Source organism: Lissotriton helveticus, chromosome 2_1 (genome assembly GCF_964261635.1).
Source record: "Lissotriton helveticus chromosome 2_1, aLisHel1.1, whole genome shotgun sequence".
Lineage (NCBI taxonomy): Eukaryota > Metazoa > Chordata > Amphibia > Caudata > Salamandridae > Lissotriton > Lissotriton helveticus.
The window spans coordinates 38217200-38239609 of NC_136059.1; the positions used below are offsets into that span (position 1 = coordinate 38217200).

At 43.4% G+C, this 22410-nt stretch overlaps 1 protein-coding gene across 3 annotated transcripts in view; it reads right to left on the reverse strand.

Moving 5' to 3' along the window:
* LOC144817687 (long-chain-fatty-acid--CoA ligase ACSBG2-like) overlaps positions 1–22410 on the reverse strand; it is a 1080196-nt gene that overhangs the window by 85664 nt on the left and 972122 nt on the right. For all 3 annotated transcript variants that reach the window (XM_078674432.1, XM_078674431.1, XM_078674433.1), the window contains one exon: positions 19126–19372. In XM_078674432.1, the coding sequence (XP_078530558.1) occupies positions 19126–19372 (247 nt within the window). The remainder of the gene's footprint in view (positions 1–19125; positions 19373–22410) is intronic.

Below are 22410 nucleotides of genomic sequence, written 5' to 3' on the forward strand. Positions count from 1 at the left end.
GAGCTCTGCCCCCTCACTCCTTTTAAGCAAGTGAATGAATCAGCGGCGCGAGGTCTCTCTGCACATCTCAGCCGGGAGTCAGCACCCGGCGAATTCCCCCTTTTTTTTTGCAATCCCAGGTTTCCCACCGCCTGGCGTCCCCCGTCTAGCGGTGCAGTGACGAGCCCCTGAGCAGGGCGAGACCCGGGCAGGACTAAAGGGCTGACTCTCCTCTGTGCTGACTGAAAAGCGTGGACAGTGGTGACTGAGGCACCGGCGCGCGCTCATTCATTTCCCAGGACAAGGAGTCTTTTGGAAGAAAAACGAGGGCGGTGTGAAGCCCCAGTCTGTGTCGGACTGCAGCGCAGGGTAATCTGGCTCCGACTTCCGGTTTGGCCGGCAATGCTTCCGGGTCGCCGCAGGCAGCGCGGCGGCCCGCCCTGCACGGGGAAGGGAGGCAGCTTTCGAGGAGGACAGCACCTGGCTGCGAGCGCGTTCTCGTGCGCGTGGCCTTAACAAATCGGCGCGCGCGGCCAGTGCTGTCCTCCTGGGAAGCTGAGCCGTTAACAATAAGGTCTCTGGCGAGAGCGAGCTTCGCTCGCTTCTAGCCGAGACCTAAAAAGAGACAACACCAGTTCTGATTCAAAAGAATAACTTTTGTATGGTCTCCAACCTGCAACAGAAATCACAGTAATCACAATGCTGCGCCAACTGGCGCCAGGGCAATATATACACGGGGGATTATTTACAGGGTAAATAGAAAAAGGAAGAAAAAGGTACGTCCATTAAGGTCAATACTGAAATAGGAAAAAAACAACAAAGCATTCTCAGTTAGCATGAGAACTCATTCGGTGTTAGAACCCATCAGGGTCAATGTTGCAATTAAGCCTTAACATCCGGCGTATGCCTTAGGTGGGCCCCTATCAGGCCTATAACGTTAGGCGCAGAACCATGAGCAGGGGCCACATTTCATAAGATCACTGCAATAAACTCGAGACTCTGCTCGGGCAGACTAGACCATATCATTTCCAAACAACAAGGGCATTAACCATACCATTTCACCTATGCAGGTTCAGTATAAACCACATTTCCTGGGACCAGTTCCATGATAAACCATTGCTGGTGAACGGGGTTCCCCAAAGCAGCTCAACAGGGGCCTCAAACATGCACAAGCAATACTGGCCTGATTCAGGGGTATGGCCAGGGCAACAGGCACTTTTCCCTAGACACATGGGCATCAGCAACACTAAAGAAGGGCCATCAACAGTCCCCAGGCAGGGATTAATTCAGGGTGTTCCTCTGCTGGTCAAGGCAAGTATCGTCAGGCAGTCAGTGGGTGTGAGCAAAACAGATACCCTAACTTCAGGGGTCTATAATCCAGGTGGCTACACACCCCTAGGCCTTACTACTGGAGACGGGGGCGTTTCTTTGCCCCCAGGACTGCGGCGATGCCGGGCAGGTCCCCTCCTGCGTTGCAGTTCCCAATGTTCACAGGCGCCTGGGCAGCGCGCTAGGGAATTCAGGCCCCTCGGGAGGCCCTCTCCCAAACACTGGTCCCAGGGATGGGCACCGACTTCGTGCCCAGACACACCCTCCAACTCCGTCACACGCCCCATTCACTGGCAGACCTGCAGCACGCCTTCGCTGGCGGAGGCGGGGTAGGCTTCCGCCCCCCACCCACCCCTCTCCCGGGCTGCAGGCGTCTTCAGGGGCTCTGGGATAGCACGGGGTAGGCTCCCACCTAGCTCCTCAGTCCACACGGGGCTCGTTCCCACGGAAGCCCCGCAACGCCACTTGCTTCCGTCTTTCAGGTTCCGGCTCCTGCAGGGCGGGACTTCCTCCAGACGTCCTCGCCGGCGCCAATCCCAGCGCGGCTCCCGTGACGTCACGGGGAAGCCTGCGCGGCGCTCCCGGGCCGGCGGCGGTGATCCTGGGCAGTTCTGCAGTGCGGTGTAGGCTCCCGCTCTCCAGGTACACTTGGCGACACGGCCGCAGCGGTGATATCGGCAATCTGCGGGGTGGGCACCCGCGTAGAGGCACTAGAACGCGGGGTAGGCACCCGCCATATTAATAAGGCGGAGAGGTGGCGATAACGCGGGGTAGGCTCCCGCGGGGTTTTCAGGCAGGCACCTCTCTCGTGGCAGCAATGAGGGGTAGACTCCCTCCAGGGCCCAAGCGCACACGCGGGGTAGGCCCCGTGGTCCTCCCAGAGGCTCACTCCCTCAGGCAGCGCTATAGGTCCCACACATGTCGCAGCCTCATGCTGCAGGCCCCTAGCACCCCACCGGCGCTAGATAGCCCCACAGACTCCGAGGGCCACACGACAGCGCCTCTCTCTCGCTCAGGTCAGCGCCTAATTGGCACAGCGCTAGCAGGAGGGCAGCAAAATATTTCAGTCTAGCGCTTTAGCAGCCCAGCGCTAGCAGCAGGTGTCGGCTCCTCACCTCCTGGGCAATAGAAGTCTCGCGTTCCAGGGAAAGCACAACCGGGCCTCTCTCCTGGCACTCGACCTACAGCACTCACAAGGCGCTAGGAGGCCGGGGCACACCGGCAATTCACGTCTGCCGCTCCTTTCTTCTTCAGGGGCCAGAGCAGTAGGCACTACTGGGCCAGGTCAGCAGTCAGTGGGAACACATCAAGACAGGGCGGTAGGCTTTCACCATCCTCCACTGTAGCGTGGCCATACTCCTGTACAGCAGCCTGTACTCCTGCAGTGGGGCTTTCACTAGCCCTGGGGGACAGCAGAGGGGTTCTAGTTAGGTGCAGGGTCCAGCACACAGGCCTAAGTGGCGGTATCCCCTGGCAGCAGGTCCCTTCACATTCACGTCCCTGCTCTGTCTGAGCACATGGTGGCACAGCCCCCTTATTTATATGCCCCTCACCCCAACTACCAGTCAGTGCCAGAAGCTTCTAGAATCCTCTGGGGGACTGGTTCAAACTGGCTCAGGAGGAGTAGAAGAGCACCCTGGGTGCCAGGATTTCCCTCCAAAAGCTGGGCTGGCTGGGTACCAAACAACTAGACCGCTAACCCACTGGAGCCAGGTGGCACAACATGCAGCCAGGTGGCACTACAGACAGCCATGGCATCCATTTTAAATGCGACATTTCAGTACGGTGCATTTCTACAATGGGGGTATTACAAGTGCGCACACCATTGCATTACATTGTCACATTAAACAGCGCATCTCACCCCACACATGGCCTATATATGTCTTTACCATGGGGGAAGACATCCTAACACAGGGGGGTGAAAAGCGAAAATTTTGGGAGGAAAATGGGCCAAGTCCAACAAAGTTTATTAAAGTTAGAAATATATAAATGTTTAAAATTTTGATTTTCGCGTGCTCTCATGTACTGTTTAAAGTTATTTAGATATACTTTTGAGACAAAAAAAGGGAATGGCGCACCCGGCGCGATACTATACGTCTGTGACGTAACAGGGCATAGTAGCGTGTACTCAAATACGCAAAGCGCAGCGGGCACGACCCCATACGTACATGTGACGCGTGGCTTGGTACTGTGTACCCGTCGAATACCAAAGTAGCACCTGGGGTGAACTTAATGCGTGTATGATGTTATGCGGGTCGTGGTGTCAGGAACCCGTTGGATACGAAATGCGCATTATTTACGAGTTTAGCAATATGGCGAATAGGATTCCTGTGGTGATGTGATGGAGCTTGGTTCGCTACCGGTATGAGAGTGCAGTCCCCCCCCACCCTTAAAAAAAAGAGACATTTTTGAGGGGAAGATAAAAACATTACATCATTTTTCAAGTTAAAAAACCAAACGAAGTATAATAGAGTTCCAAAATATTTAAAAATATAATAGAAAATATATAGGTTTTATAAACATTAAAATATGAAATTACCATTTAAAAAACCTTTGAAATTCCCTGAAAAAAACATAGGTTTCACAGACGTTCTAGTTTGGAATTAGCATTTAAAAAACTAACTCGCGTGCCCGCAATGCACTGCACATATGACATCACTCATGACATGGTCAGTGACATCACCCAGATGACATCAGCCACATGACATCACCCAGATGACATCACCCAGATGACATCACCCAGATGACATCACCCAGATGACATCAGCCAGATGACATCAGCCACATGACATCAGCCACATGACATCAGCCACATGACATCAGCCACATGACATCAGCCACATGACATCAGCCACATGACATCAGCCACATGACATCAGCCACATGACATCAGCCACATGACATCAGCCACATGACATCAGCCACATGACATCAGCCACATGACATCAGCCACATGACATCAGCCACATGACATCAGCCACATGACATCAGCCACATGACATCAGCCACATGACATCAGCCACATGACAATCTGATGCACATACTGATGCTCTAATGTAAACTTTGATACGCCCATTCTAAAATGCTGACTATTTTTGAAACCATACACAGAAGAATGCCATATACTACATAGCACTCACTATTTCCTAGGTCCACACAGACATCCAGTCACTTATACATGTAGTTACTCATCAATACCGGACTGTAATATGCACTCATACATCTATACATGCAGTCACACTCTGCCACTCATCCATAGAGTTACTCACACACCTAGTCAGTAATGCAAAGAATCAATCACATACCCATTTAATCATGTATACAGTCATACACACCAACTTTGTTATTTTTCGACATACCACATCATGTATTTATACAGATACTAATATATTTACTGTCTTGTACAATCACTGATAAAAGCCGACATTTATACACCCACTCTTGAAATAACTTAGTCTCATGTAAACTCATTTATATACTCCAACAATCACACATATAGTGGATTAAAACATATTTAGTTAGTCACGGATATACCACTGAGACATTTATTCACTCACCAACACACCCATAGACACACTAACTCACCCATACAGCCCTTCCCAGATGCACTTTTTAATCCATACAACCACTGAATCACCTAGACATCTATGCACAGACTCATACACCCACCCACCCGCACAGACACTCAGGGACCCATACAGATACTCAAGACAACAAAGCAATAACCTATATAGAAGCTCATGTAGCTAATCCGCAAACCATGCAGTTGCTTACACACCAATGGAGAAACTAATACAGACTTTCACACAGTTTAGTCACTAACCCACGCATTCAGTAAGACTTGTTCAATCACATACTTATACAGTCAGTCACACACCTACAAAATAATTCCTTTAGGCACTTGTAAATGCATTCATTCTTTAATACACCTTGGCATATATATATATATAAAATAATTGTTGGGGAAAAAAAGCGCGAAGTTTGCACAATATAAGGTACAAGCAGTATCAAGTTAAATGGTTTGAGAAATAGAGTGCCTTTAAGCCCACTGTGGGGCAACAATGTTTTGTGGACGAAATGATCGAATATATGTGTATTAACAACAAAAGTATATACACTGACAAAACGTGATCATTAATGTATTGTAAATATGCAAAGTCGGTAACTCACAATGAATGCATACAAAAATACTTATGTGATACATAACGTGATTTTGTAGTTTTTAAAACGGCTAAAAACTACAGGTCCCAGGTCACTTCCGCTTGTGATACAGGAAGTGAGGTGTTGTAAAAAAATCTGTTTGGCGACTTACCCTGTAGAAATAGGATGGGTCAGAACGAATCTAGTGTTTAACCGTGAGCAAGCTGCGTGTGGGAGCAGCGAAACGCGTCGGTTTTGTGACTGATTAGCTGATACTATGAAAATAAACTAAAAATTGGAAAACCTTTGAAAACTTTGTGAGTGCGGATTCAATCCCTCATTGCGAGGGGGTGTGCGACATAATTAAGGCTGGGCTCAGCTGAGGAATCCTGCACCGAATCTTGGAGCGCCAGGGGTCTTGCTAACCAGGAGCCATCTCGGAATATATTCGAATGCAGACCCGGTGAACGCCAACCTAGTAGCAGTTTTGTGGAAACGTGAGGGTGTCCCGTGGAGAGACAGACACAAACCGGCGGACCAACATCGGAGGGTGAAGGTAAGCACGGCGAGTGTTAGTTGAAACACGGAGACACAATAATACGTGACACTACTTATTTGTGAGGTTGGCTAATTTGCAAGCGAAGGGTATGTTCAGTCGTGCCTAACAAACACCGCAAGACAGATTTGAATTCCAACTAAGCGGAATTGATAAACAAAACGGTACTGACATTGTTAACTACCTGCCTGCACAAAGTTTGTTTTCCCTATTGATTTAGAATTCCTTAGAAAAACAGAGGAATTATAACTAAGTATTAAGTAACCAGCTATCAGCAGAGGTGACACAGTTTAAACATGGATAAAAGAGACGCCAAAAGAACTGAACTATTGGACTCTGCATTTTTTGAACAAAAACTACAACCAATGAATAAGGACAAAAATAAACCTGACAACTCTAAAACAGATACGAGGAGTAAACTTAAATTATGGGAGAGATTAAGCAAGAAAGAAATTAATAAATGGTGGGAACTGATTACCCTTAAGAAATACTTGGAAGTACGGAGAGTTCCCCGGGGATTAAGATTATCATTAATGCCCAGCCAACAGGATGTGTCAGACGAATTATTAAAGGAATGGGGAGAGCACATCTTGGAATCGTCTCTAGGCTTAATCACGATCCTTGTGAAACATCTCGAGGTGGCTTTGGTCAAAATTAAGGAAGATTTGGCTGATTTGGAAAAAGATTTGGCAACAATAGAAATGAATCCAGAAATGACCAAACTAAGGGAAGATTTCGAAAAGTATGTGGATAAACATGAAGAGATCGTAAGAAACCGCAAACAATCCAAATTCCAACGGGACGCTGATGATTATTTGTATGGAAGAGTTTTCACATATGCCAGGAAGTTCGACATTTTTATAAAATCAGAGCGGGAAAGGCTCAGGAAACCAAACCGCAACAAGTGGATCATCAATGACATCCACAGGTACATCAGATGATGGATCAGAGAATGAAAATAAAACCACGAATGATTTTTTAGACGACATGAGACTGGTTCTAAAACAGATTTTGGGAACAAAACCAAACACAAACAATGAGAGGAAGGGGAAGAGGTCGCAAATGGGTCCCAAGATCAGGGACAGCCCCAAGAAACCAACAAGAAGAGGCAAAAGGAGGAAGTGGCCCCCAAAATATAGGAACGGAGACAAGATCGATGCGCAAAAGAAATCAGAAATAGAGTGGTTAGATATAACTGACAATGACGAACAATTGGAGATTATCAACTTATCAAATAGAAATATCAGTGAAAATGAAACATCACTTTTGAAAAAAGGTATCAATTTCTGTCCGTCGGAATCAATAAACATGGCACAAACTCGCATTGATGTATACAAATACATAAGAAAAATAAAATTGGCAAAGATATTTGAAGAAAATGAACAAATGGCAAACTTTACAAAACAAAAAAAGAAAAAAAGAATGGATAACATACAAGAGGAACAAGGACTTACAGCTGGAGATTTACCGGCATTGGCGAACCTTGTTAATTTGGATATAACAAATGAGGAGGAAACAATTCCAGAATCTGGGATATGCCCCCAAAAGGGTGCAGGTTTAAGCAGCATGAAAAAAACCATCAAAATGTTATACACAATTACCACCTGGTAATAAAATTGATATCTTCCAGGAAGCCATCATCAATGAAATTTACAAAATTAAGGGAGGTAAATATCAAGACAACCTAAATGAAAAAGAGAGAATGGCTTTGAATGATCTAACAAAAGACAAGACAATAACAATAAAAATGGCGGACAAGGGAGGTAATATTGTTATTTTAAAGACTGAAGACTATGTGGCAGAAGCACATTTACAATTGGGAGACAGAAAATACTACAGAAAATTGGACAAAAATCCAACAAACCACTTTAAAGAGAAATTAGACAAAAAACTCCAAATATGGAATGACCAAAACTTAATAGACCTAGATGAAAAGAAATTTCTTACAACAGATCATCCAGTGGTGGCTACAATTTATTTTCTACCCAAAGTGCATAAAAATCCACTCAGACCACCAGGGAGGCCCATTGTTTCTTCAAAAGGGTCACTTATGGAACCAATAGCCAATTACATTGATTTTTTCCTAATGCCCTTCGTGATCAATTTGAGTTCTTATTTACGTGATACCACTGACCTATTGAAACATCTCGAAGATTTACCTTGGCAATCGAACTATATGCTGGTCACAATGGACGTAGTATCTCTGTATACTAACATTGAAAATGACATTGGATTAAAAGCATGCGCACACTTCCTGAAAGACAGATATACAATTTAAAAAACACAATCAAATGCTTATGGACATGGTGGAACTATGCTTAACTCAAAATGTTTTTTTATTTGGAGAAGAGATCTTCCAGCAAATAAAAGGATGTGCGATGGGTTTTTCATTCAGCCCAGCCTATGCATGTCTGACAATGGGCTGGTTCGAACAGCAAATTGCATGGCACCCTGATAATGACTTCTACGTGAATAAAATCGCAAAATGGGTCAGATACATTGATGACCTTTTAATTGTATGGGAAGGAACCAAACAAGAATTTGATGCATACTTCCAAATCCTGAATTCGTCAAACACCAATCTTAAATTCACGTACAATATCAGCCAAACCAACGCTATATTTCTAGATACAGAAATATACATTCGAAATGAGCGTGTAGAAACAACATTACACAGAAAGGAGACCGCAACAAATTCAACTTTGCACGCAAGCAGTTTCCATAAAGCTTCAGTAAAGGAAAATATTCCGTATGGAGAATTTTTAAGGGTACGCAGGATTTGTTCGGAGGAGAAGGAATGGAGAACTACGAGCTATGCAATGGCACAGAGGTTCAAAAATCGGGGATACAATAAAGAAGTCATCAAAAAAGGGTGGAATAGAGCCAACGCCAAAGAAAGAAAGGACGCACTAACTTTGAAACGAAAAAACACAACATCCACCGACAAATCAGAAGAGAAAAAAGTAAGATTGATTTTGGACTACACACGAGAATCCAAACAAATTGTAAGGATCATTAGAAAAAACTGGAAACTGCTACAACTGGACCCAACTGTTAACAAAATTATGGGCAAACATCCTGAGATAACATATAGAAGGGCGAGAAACCTTAAAGATAGACTCATACAAAGCCATCATAAAGACCATACCAAAAAAGCAAAAGGTATCCAATGGATGAAAACCAAAGGGTTCATAAAATGCCAACACTGCAAGGTGTGTCAGATAGCAGTAAACAAAAAGGAGGTGTTGATGCCCAATAACAAAATGTGGCAAATTAAAGAACTAATCAACTGTCTGAGTACACATGTAGTATACGTGATTGAATGTCCGTGTGCATTGAAATACATCGGCAGCACCAAAAATGAATTGAAAAAAAGAATCCTTGAACATGTAAGAGCCACAGTAAATAAAGATAGAAACAATGCTGTGGCGAAACATATGGAGACTTCACACAATAGTGATTGGACATTGTTGAAATTCTATGCCTTGGAAACAATCCTCCCACATGAAAGGGGAGGTGACAGAAAAAACTTTGAGATGCAGAGAATCGCGTCAAATCCTAAATTTCAGGACGATGACCCCCAAGAGGGCTCAACCAGAGTGAAGAACTACATGTACATTTGTGACGCGATAGAATACAACAGTGGGACAGTTTGAGTTATCAATTATATTGTTCGAATGACAGTATACAATATTCATGATGAAGTTTATTTTTTTTTAAAAGAGGGGACCTTAAATGTTTTGTATTAAGTAATTATGTGCATTGAACATCTGATGAGAGATAGTTTTGGCCACATGCATAAATGAGAGTAAGGTAGTGTGTAACGAGTTAAGAGCACAACATATACGACAAACGCCCACTAGAGGGCAGATAAAATAATTGTTGGAAAAAAAAGCGCGAAGTTTGCACAATATAAGGTACAAGCAGTATCAAGTTAACTGGTTTGACAAATACAGCGCAAATTCTGCACAATATAAGGTACAAGCAGTATCAAGTTAAATGGTTTGAGAAATAGAGTGCCTTTAAGCCCACTGTGGGGCAACAATGTTTTGTGGACGAAATGATCGAATATATGTGTATTAACAACAAAAGGATATACACTGACAAAACGTGATCATTAATGTATTGTAAATATGCAAAGTCGGTAACTCACAATGAATGCATACAAAAATACTTATGTGATACATAACGTGATTTTGTAGTTTTTAAAACAGCTAAAAACTACAGGTCCCAGGTCACTTCCGCTTGTGATACAGGAAGTGAGGTGTTGTAAAAAAAATCTGTTTGGCGACTTACCCTGTAGAAATAGGATGGGTCAGAACGAATCTAGTGTTTAACCGTGAGCAAGCTGCGTGTGGGAGCAGCGAAACGTGTCGGTTTTGTGACTGATTAGCTGATACTATGAACATAAACTAAAAATTGGAAAACCTTTGAAAACTTTGTGAGTGCGGATTCAATCCCTCATTGCGAGGGGGTGTGCGACATAATTAAGGCTGGGCTCAGCTGAGGAATCCTGCACCGAATCTTGGAGCGCCAGGGGTCTTGCTAACCAGGAGCCATCTCGGAATATATATATATATATATATATATATATATATATATATATATATATATATATATATAACCTACTGGCGGTCGCCAGTAGGTATATATAGTTAGGATTTTTTCTCTATGGGATTTTTGAAAATTCTATGTCTAATAACTTTGGCGTTTGTGGACGGAATTGGCTGAAATTTTCAGGAAAATGGCACATTTTGTTTCTGAGCAGCCCTTGAAAATTTGGGGGGGGGTTCGTCAAGGGGGGGCCGAGAAAAAAAGGGGGGTCCCAAAACGTGTTTTTAACATTGAGTTTTCCATAGGGCGGTTGGCCTCACTTTTAGCCCGAACGGCTGAATGGATTTGCACGAAACTTGGCAAAATTGTAGGGACTGGTAGCCCGATGTGCCTTTTGTAGGTCTCAATATATGTGCTCCAGTGGATTTTGAGAAATTAACGTTTAAAAAAAGATATATATCTGTAACAGCGGACCGGGCAGCGTCCCAGGACGCGTACTTTTCGCGCAACGGAGCTTTGTGAAGCGAAGCGGATTGGTTCTCTGGCGTCTGTCAACATTCCAAAAAGTCCGTAGCGGCCGCCATCTTGTCTCTCGGTAGGATCGAGAGACAAGAGGAGGCCAAAACAAAGGGGGAAATAACCATAAGGGGGCATAGTAGATCCTCGCTGACCCCCTAGGTTTGATGTGGAGGTTTTAAAAGGGCCCCGCGGGGCAAAAAAAAAAATAATAATCGAACGGCTGAATGGATTTGCACGAAACTTGGCAAAATATTAGGGACTGGTAGCCCGATGTGCCTTTGCTAGGTCTCAATATATGTGCTCCAGTGGATTTTGAGAAATTAACGTTCAAAAAAAGATATATATCTGTAACAGCGCTCCGCTTCGCGTAACGGAGGTGTGCGAAGCTGATTGGTCATTCTGTCACTGGGCTATAGTTGGGCTACATCTGGCTGATATTTGGGCTACATTTGTTTTTTTGTGTGTCTGGCGGCCATCTTTGGGCTACATTGGGCTACATTGGGCTTCATTGGGCTACATTGGGCTACATTTGGGCTCCAACATATATATAGGCCAATGTAGCCCAATATATATTTTTCAAAGTTAATTTTCGTAAAAACCACTGGAGCATATATCTTGAGACATAGCAAAGGCACATCGGGCTACCAGTCCCTACAATTTTGCCAAGTTTCGTGGAAATCCATTCAGCCGTTCGAGCTAAAAGTGAGTCCAACCGCCCTATGGAAATGAAGGAAATGAATGGGTAATTTGTAATTAGCAAATAGCTAATCGCAAACTAGGAATGGTAAAGAATCGCTATTTATTCCTTAAAGTTCGCTATTTAGGAAATGCAAAAAACTTTGATGATACATATGGCGGTTCATCTCTAACAAGATAAGAAGCATAGGGATACATTTATGATGACTGGCGCATCACCAGGGATGTGTTAGTCATTCTGTGCCGCTGTTCCGTCACCTATGGTGTGCTGCATTTACAATGCGGCGCATCATGGGGCAAAAACAGCACAGATGCGTGATGTATCTGTGCCGTAAAGGTGGCGCATTGCTGGAGTTGTATCGCAAGTGTGATGAAGCTCCAGCAAGGGTCGGGGGTGCCCCTGTCGCAGGGTTTCTGTTCTCACACAGAACTGTGGACAGAGGATTGGAACCTCGGCGAATTAGGGTGTCCCAAAACTCACGTTAGTAATCAAAAACTCCTTAGCAAGCTAGGTACAGTGTCACATTGGATATAACAAACTCTCAATGTTTAGACAATCCAGAATATGAACTTATAGTACCTCAGGATACGTGGAACTCATGAACAGTCGGTCGTTATATATTTCTTAGAAACCAGAACATGGAGTTAAGAAGAACACATGTGTATTTGAAATGTTTATTTACTAATGCCGTCTTCTCAGGCGTAGTATCTTAGATAATACAAGTACACATATTATCAGTAGCAAAATTACCAGCATAGTTACTAGTACATAAAAAGCGAATGGTGATAGTATGTTAACATGCTGTAAATGAATAAGAGTTAGCAACACTTATAAGCAGCCGCGGGCCGTGGAGGGAGTTACGGTGAGGCAGGGAGGCGGGGAGGGGGAGAAGCAGGGTGGAGAATACAAGTACACATATTATCAGTAGCAAAATTACCAGCATAGTTACTAGTACATAAAAAGCGAATGGTGACAGTATTTTAACATGCTGTAAATGAATAAGAGTTAGCAACACTTATAAGCAGCCGCGGGCCGTGGAGGGAGTTACGGTGGGGCAGGGAGGCGGGGAGGGGGAGGGGCAGGGTAGAGAGGGCTCCACCCTGCTTCTCCCCCTCCCCGCCTCCCTGCCTCACCGTAACTCCCTCCACGGCCCGCGGCTGCTTATATCTCACCCTCCCTAATACACATATTATATTATTTGCTAAGAAGGTCTCTTTGTGTTGGTTTAGGGCGTGCCCATACTTTAGTGTCTTAGATTTGAAGGAATCACATCAGCATACACCAGCTCTCTCTTCATGTGAACCGCATCAACTGTTGTGTATGTGTGTTCGGCAAAGCAATATAAAACCCGCCTCATGCCCAGAATTGGCAGAAGTTGCACTTATGTTATGAGTATGAAGTCGTGGAGATCAGACCTCATAACAATTCTGTATCGTGTTGTTCTTGAAACTTTAGCACTCGCTGTACAGATATAGTTTAACAAGCAAAGCAGATAGTAGAGCAATAACATATTATTCTCATGTAAACCACGATGAACTACTAGGTGGAAAGCTAAAGCAACAATTAAGTGTCGTGTGCAGAAGTTGCAAAAAAGGAAAAATGGCGATTAAACCGGTAATGAGCCCATGCTAACTTAACACGGTGTAAAGATATCCAGGACCTAGATGACACCTCCCCATGATCCGGAAACGAACTGAATAAGATAATAGAAGTGCCATCTCATGAGAGCAGATTGCAAGTTTATATGTGGACGGTCCGCAAGGTAAAGCATTAAAAACTAGGAAAATGTAATGCTAAAGAAAAATAAAACAGCCGAGTCTTAAGCCAATAGGCAAGGTAAATAATAAAAACTTGACAAATAAGTCAATGAATTGTCAATGAAATGCTAGTACTCAGCATATCAAACACGAAAAAGGTCTATGACATAACTGTGTATGCTAAATAAGCTGCAACAGCCTCCAATAGGAAGTCACCGTCTTCATCCGAAAACAGTTCAGCCATCCAATTTAAAAGCGGAAAAGAACATACGTGCTCTCCCAGCACCGGATCCTCTATCACCATCAGAGGACAGCTCGGTGGGTTTTCAAGAAAGCTCTGTTCCAAGAAAGACTGTGCTGCCGCCAGTAAATTCCAGGGACCAAGTAGTCCATGCATCAATGCCACAGCCATAATCCTTTCGCCAGGACAAACCAACTCGTGAGTAATGATAGGAGTCATCAGCTGATTAAAGTCGACGTCAGGAGAAACCGGTCCGCAGAGACAAATCAATGGCCCAATCGAAATCACAGGTCAGGCAGTGAAATACAGGCTGGACACAGGTGAAGTAGGAGAATCGAAAAGATAATCCATATGCTGTGCTTAATATCGCCAATGGCATTGTGCCATAATATTCTAGCATGCGATTGCGGAACAGTGTCAGCAGCTGCAGGGTGGGAGGTTGCATAGGAGGGACATCCATATTTAAAAATGTAAAAAAGCACAAGAGCGTCCGCTGGTAATGCAAGTAAAAATGCCAATCCACGAAGCAGAGTGGAGAAAATAGAATGAAAGAAAGCAGGGATGACTCCAAAGATTTTCTCAAATGAAGTCACGAGACCACTGGTAACAACTTTAAAAAAGTGCGCCAGGGCCTTTGTGGAGGATGCGTTAAAGATAGTCCGAACCATCTTGCTGAAATTGAAAGGCAAATCTGAATTGAAAAGGGTCTGCACCTCTGTACGGGTGTTCGCTATGTGAAGCACGAAAGTTTCACGGGCCGAACTCAAGGCCACCTCTCTCTGAGACAAAAGAGCTCTTATTCTTGCCATGCCGTTGAAATCTCTCCCAAGGTTGGTATTTGTGGCCAGATTGAAAACTCCCTATGTTCATGTGTGGGAGGAAATAGAACATTTCTGCAGCAAATAACCCGTTCACTTACTGTTACGATAAAAGGAATACTTTTAATTAACTCAGAACAATCTTCATTATTGAGCATCAAATAACTACCATTTTCCAACAACTTGAACGTGGGGATGATAGCAGGAACTGGCGTGCCTTGCAACACGCAAGCCATATTTGGTCGGTGTTTGTTGCATGAACCGTGTAACTGTATGTGCCTACACATTAGTGAATGATCTGGCGTCTCAGTGCATTCCTCTCCATTCAGATAAACTTCTTGATCATCTTTGAAACATCTGTATGTGTATGGAAGCGACCAGACCTCATGAAGAAAAGCACTACCTAAAGGTTCATAACGACCTATTGGTATATATTTCATACAATTTGAAAACTTATATAAAGCAAAAGGCAGCGTTATTAAACCGTGGATAAGGCACGTTGCCAAAAAACCCGCAATCCTCTGCTGATGATGTCACTGAGCATGTCATGAATGATGTAATATGTGACATCATCAGCAGTGGATTACGGGTAATATGATCTCTAGTTTACTCCCCTATAGCTGTCTTTCTTTTAACATAAGTGTCTGTTTCCTTCCCTTATACTTACTGTTTTTGGTTCGCTTCCGGTTCGCGTACCGGCGAGCGAACTGGGAAGCGAACTAAGAGAAATAGAGGTTGGCACAGTTCCAAATATTGTACCAATTTTTTAATAACGGGGAGGTAGTTCTGAAAAGAACTTTTTTTTTTATTGTTTTTGTTGTTTTATATTTTTTTTATTATTTTTCGGAACTTTTTTTACTTTTTTTGAATTTTTCTGAACAGTTGTATATTTTTTTGAGTTTTTCTTGGAGGGGGCAATGAAAACGATTCATTGTAAAGGGCTCAACAGGAGCAACAAAACAAAAAAAAAGTATTTATTATTTTGGGCGTTTCGTACAAACTTGCATATGATAGTCAATAGCTCTGTTGATCAGAGTGATGCTTCTTTCTCCGTAGCAAATGAATCCATCGCAATATACGCAGATGTGTTTTACTTCACCAAATCTCATTTGTATATTTGGCACCATCTCCCTGCCCTCTGGTCCCGTTACTTCCGGTACAACAGATCTTCTGGCCATAATAGGGAGATTATCTAGGTCGTTCCGAAACTGTGCAGCACTGTAGTTGTTAGGATGCCACCTAGTCATATGGCGATGCATTGTGTAGTTTCCGAAACTGTATTTTTTCTCGGTTCCTCTGGACAGTCTATCTTGACATATAAGGCAAGTTACGTATCTTGCATTTACTTTTTTCTGACCTTTGGGAATTTAAAAAAATTGCCAAATGAAGTTTTCTTTCCGGTGAGACGTCCTGGGCTCCTCAGGCAAAAACTGCCTCTCTTCGTGCTCGTCGTTCTGTTCCTCTTCTTCCTCTTCTTGTTGAATTATAACTTGAGCAGGTGGTCCACTCTTCCTTGGATGTGGTGGAGGTGGTGGGGAAGCACCAGCTGAAGCTACTAAAGAAGCCATTGCTCAGTGATCACAAAGGGTCTTTCTCTCACAATGATGAAAGTCAGAGTGAGGAAAGAAGGAGGGATTTTCATCATTTGGGAAAAACAAGAGTTCTCAACCAATGAAAAGTGTTCATTTTAGATTATATGACCTAGTCTTACATCATTAGGAAACCAAAAGTGAAATGAACCAATGAAAAGTGTTATTACCAAGTCACATGACCTGCTGTGTTTACGTTAAGCGCTTTGCAGGGCCTCCCGGTTTGCTTCCAGAAACCTGCGCTTTGCGACTCGCTTCGCGTACCAGTTCGCTAACGTAGCACGTCATATGACTTATCACGCGACAACGTGAAACGTCATGCGGACGGGAGGCGTCACGATGTTGTTTTCTAACGCGGCACTTGCGGTAAAGAAACGTTTACCGGCTCGCGGTCTATTTCGCGGCATCAAGGTCAGCTAACGGGAAGCTTCCCGATTCGCGAAGCGGGAACGAAGAAAAAAAAATATTTAAAAAAAAAATTATTCATAAACATATAAAATATATTTTTGGATTTAAAGAAGAATACATTTTACAGCTACAGATATTAGCTGTTAAAAAACCAATGAAATTCACTGAAAAAACCATAGGTTATAGACCATATATAGTTAGGAATTAGCATTTACAAAACCTTGAAAATTCACTGAAAAAACCAAAGGTTATAGACCATATATAGTTAGGAATTAGCATTTAGAAAACCTTATTTTACTCACACAAAACCATTGAAATTCCATATATAGTTAGTTGCACTAACTATATATCGCGCACCCGCAATCCACTGCTGATGATGTCACATATTACATCATTCATGACATGGTCAGTGACATCAGTGATGACATCACTGATGACATCTCAAATGACATCACTGATGACATCACTGATGACATCTCAAATGACATCACTGATGACATCATGACACACCAATACCAGTTACTACATACGCACTCACTGATTCCTACGTCTACACACACATTCACTCATTCACTCATTCACCCATACAATGACTCATACATACAGTCACTTATTATTACAACACTATCATATGCACTCATACACCTATGCAGACAGTCACACACTGCCACTCATCCATGGAGTTACTCACACACCAAGTCAGTCCTGTAAAGAATCAATCACACTTCCATTTCTTCATCTATACAGTTAAACACAGAACACCATACTTCAGTGACATCACTGATGACATCACTAATGACATCTGAAATGACATCACTGATGACATCTCAAATGACATCACTGATGACATCATGACACACCAATACCAGTTACTACATACGCACTCACTGATTCGTACGTCTACACACACATTCACTCATTCACCCATACAATTACTCATACATACAGTCAGTTATTATTAGAACACTATCATATGCACTCATACACCTAGTCAGTCCTGTGAAGAATCAATCACACTTCGATTTCCTCATCTATAGTTAAACACAGAACACCATACTTTTCACACATATACTAACACATACTTACTCTCTTATACAATCACTGATACAAGTACACATTGATATGCACAGAGTCACACACCTCCCAGCCAGCCAGCCACACACTCAGTCTTCCATACATCCAGTCATTCTTCAATATGTAAAACGTATTTAAACTTTACAAAAACACACAGACACTAGATGATGTCATCAGTGATGTCATTTGAGATGTCATCAGTGATGTCATCAGTGATGTCACTGACCATGTCATGAATGATGTAATATGTGACATCATCAGCAGTGGATTGCGGGTGCGCGATATATAGTTAGTGCAACTAACTATATATGGAATTTCAATGGTTTTGTGTGAGTAAAATAAGGTTTTCTAAATGCTAATTCCTAACTATATATGGTCTATAACCTATGGTTTTTTCAGTGAATTTTCAAGGTTTTGTGAATGCTAATTCCTAACTATATATGGTCTATAACCTATGGTTTTTTCAGTGAATATATATATATATATATATAAAACATATTTACACTTTACAGAAACACATTCACTGGATGATGTCATGAGTGATGTCACTGACCATGTCATGAGTGCTGTAATATGTGACATCAGCCGTGCTTTGCGGGCGCGCAAGTTATAGTTAGCTCAACTAACTATAACAGGGGAATTTCTATACTTTTGTATGAGTGAAATGTCCAACTAACTATAACGTCCCTGAAACCTATGGTTTTTTTTGTGAATTTTAAGCTTTTTTAAATGCTAATTCCTAACTATAACATCTGTAGAACCTATGTTTTTTTCAGTGAATATCTCTCTTCAAGGTATGTAGATGTGGAGTTACGAATAGTAAATATATACTTCCTATATATGCATTTACCTTTCAATATTCCTTCCTTGATATTCTTGTACTGTAAGATCGTGGTGGGTCTATATTTAGTAAGACAACCAGTATTTGGGAAATAATGCACCTATACAAAACAGCTTTAATATATGATCATAGGTGAGGGCCATGCCCCCCTAAAAATATACTTTTGGCTACGGGCCTGCTGCCACTGCGGCATCTTAAGCCACGTGAAGTTCATGCAGAAGCCATGGCGGCATCTTATGCAACCGGAAAGGTCACACCGTAGCCATGGGGGCATCTTATGCTAACCGAAGGTCACACAGTGGCCACAGCATCATCTTCGGATACAGGAAGGACACGCCATAGCCATGGAGGCATTCTATGCCAACTGAAGGTCATGCAGTGGCTACAGCTGCATCTTATGCCACCTGATGTCATGCAATAGCCATGGTGGCATCTTATGCAACCCTAGACCAAAGGTCTGTAAATTGCTGCTGTATGAACATTTTTCTGTTGCGTAAACATTCATCCTTGCAAAGACAAAGCCATGACCCTTAACATATCAGTCTTCCAGGAGAGGCTGCAGGCCTGGGGGAACAAGTGTGAATCAACAACCCTCCCCACCACATACAGTCCCGGGCACTCACCTAACTCCCCTCCGAACAATGAGAAGTCCTTGCAAAGGATGCTCCATTTCTGCACCCTCTGTGCGTTGGAAGTCGCCCGCCGGTTCACCCTATCGACACCTTCCTGTATGGCTGTATAGATGGCGGGGTCCCTGGAGCTCACCACCTCTGACACCCAGGTAGCACTGCTTCCTAGCTGCTGGCAGAACACGACAGCCTCGGAGGTCAGCTCGTCCTTGGGCTCTCCTGTGTCAGCATCCACCTTACACTGGCGGAGACAAACAGCATTTAGGACAGGTAAGACGCCAGCCTGGTTTATTCTATACCGCAACAACAGACACTAAGGGCCTGAATTTGATCTTGACGGACAGGTTACTCCATCACAATGGTGACAGATATCCCGTTGTCCGAAATATAAATCCCGTAGGATATAATGGGAATTCTATTTCGGCAGACGGGATATACGTCATCTTTGTGACAGAGTAACCAGTCCGCCAAGATCTAAATCAAGCCCTATATTGGTCTAGTAATCACAGCCCAGTGTTTGCACAGAAAGACACGCAAACATAGTGCTGTTTATGCGCTACCTCTTAAAAGCACCTGCCTACTTGCCTGGGTCTACCAGATGGCTCAAGGAGTTAACCGATAGCCACTCAAAAATACAACAATCTGAAATTCAACAATTTGTAAAATAGCAAGGCAAATTCACCCTTTCATCTTTTCAAGGTCAGTGAATTAATGAGGTAATACCAACTTTAATTATGATTACAAATGAGCTATAAAGCACAATATAAACATATGACATTTATTCAATATGAAGAACCAGCAATCCCTTCACCCACACAAACACTGCAGTATGTTCAGTACCCCAAGGATTGCATTTCTAGAATGAGATCTCACATCTAGATTTTAGACGCAGCATATGTTCAATATGTACTACTATGTAAAAAAACAGTTCTTAATACGTCAAGAACAGGCCACAGAACAGGCTAATCTTCAAACTGAGAAAGTTAGTAAAAATAAAGTAATGGTATAATTGACTTTCAACCCACATCTCCCCAAGAACAATGTTGTTATGGAAAACCACAAAGCTCTTTAAGTGAGAGATTCAGTCTTTCAGGACACAAAGTCTATGTGACGCAAAGCTACAGCCTTAATGGATTAGCCTGTGAGAGGCTAAGACCAGACAAGTCCTCCAAAGGGAGAACTAAGAAAATTAACACAGAAGAGACGCTCCAGAGCTTCACAATAAAAAAAACAAAGAACCACTCCAGAGAAATGTCCATGCATTTACTATGAATCCGGGATTAGCCCTGCTGATGAAGGTCTTTCTAGAGGATATTCCATCGAACTGCTAATTCTCCACCTACAGAGTGTCCCAGGGCATCAGCAAGCAATGCAGCTGAACGCCAGTAGGTGTTGCCGTGTGGCTCACCCCTGACAGTACTGCCCTGAAGTGATGGAGCATATAAGCGCCATGCCTGCAGGCTGACAGTTTCTTGTAACTTTCTCCGTCTGCGCCCTCGAAACAAGTTGTCTGAACCGGTGTGCTGAATTTCAAACTTGGGACCTTTTTAGGGTTTAAAGAGGCCACTTCCCAGAATGGGGAGTTGGGCAGGCAGTGAGGAATCTCCAGTTCAAGTATCCACCAGAAACAGCATTGCAGAAGGTAAGTAACTTGCTCTTTCATGAATACATCCAACAGCAGATCCCTCACCTTTAGACCAGATACCCTAGCAGTACCTTCTATAGGTTCGCAGTCAGGGGAGAGAACGCAGATTAAAGAGTCCTACAGAACTGAGTGGGCAAAGTGACTTGCAAACTGGACCTGGCTGTCAGGGTAGTGGTGTCACACGAACGTATACAGAAGTCTAGAACAGGCATACCCTTCACCAATGACGTCACAGTGGTGAGCGGATGAGCAGGTGTGAGTTTGGCTCCTTGATAATGAATCCGAAAAAGGCTACGTCCTGGAAATCCCAGGGAATCCTCCAATCTACTGGTTCCAGAATAAAAAAAATCTGGGCAAAGGTGAGCATTTTAAATTGGTCCTTTCGACAAAATGGTATTAAATGAGCATAGTTCAGTTCTTAAACTTTATTCGATTATTCATAAAAAAACAATCATAAAAGCATACAATTTAAAAGGGAAGGACACAGTTAAAAAGTTGCAGAACGAATGATTTCAGTACAAAGAGGTTGATACAATTCAGAGGGGCAATATCAAGAGTTTAACAGTAACTAGATTAAACTAGTACAGTATTAAAAGACCAGGCTTTTTCTAACAGATATAGATTTTAAAATAAAGGTTGCGATAAAAAAAAATGAGCATAGGTTTGGAATAGGCCCGAGGCCTCCAGCCCAACTCTCTCTCCAAATCCAGCGCCGACTTGAAGGCACCCCCGGAGAGTAAATATTAGCCTCTCGCATCAGGATGTGTAACTTTTCTTCCCAAACATGTTTTTGTTTTGGGGTAAGAGGACGTAGAGCTTACATAAAAGCCACAGCATAGCCTTTTGTGAGGATTTTTAAGACCCATTTGTCTTATGGGATGAATCTCCATCAGCTGAGGAGATGGGCCTGCCATGGGCCACAGCGGTCATACATGTGTGTCCAGGGAGCCGCAGCAACAGGAGCGAAGCTGGACGAATGCTTTCCCTGCTGAGGTACACAGATCCTGCCAGTGTAACGCTTACATTCTTTCGGAGAGTGGATCCGCTGCTGTACACAGGCTGTGTGGGGTGTTGTAGGCTGGCTCATCGACTAGCCTCGGAGTTTCCTGAATTGGTGGGGAAAGGGTTTTGGTGGCATGGATAAGCCAATGGATCATACACTGGCCATCTTTGAACCATTCCAGGGTCGAATCTGCCTTCTCTATTAGCCTGGAGGAATCAAAGGGCATACGCATGGAAAATGCTGTGGCAGAAATGAACACAGCTGAGCCCATGTCGCTGTGGGTATGTGTAAGGGCTTTGTTGTACAGAAGCAGTGGCCCAGATGAAGTGGGCTCTGTTTGAAGGATTTCAGTCTGCTAATGTACTTTGTCCTAATGGCGGGCAACTTATTTTAGTCCCTCAGTCGCTCTCAAACCACCAGAGCAAACAAGCCACTTTTCTACATAGACGGTCCCAGTGGTGAATCTAGCCCTGCGGCGGGGGATGCATCTAGCCTACTTCCATATTTCAAGTGCAGATATCCTGAATCATCAGTGCAGTGAGTGGAACGGAACCCATGGACTGTCCCATCATCAGTGTTTTGTCGAACCCATGGCACCTCTTGCACCGGGTCAAAGCCAAAGCAGGAATGG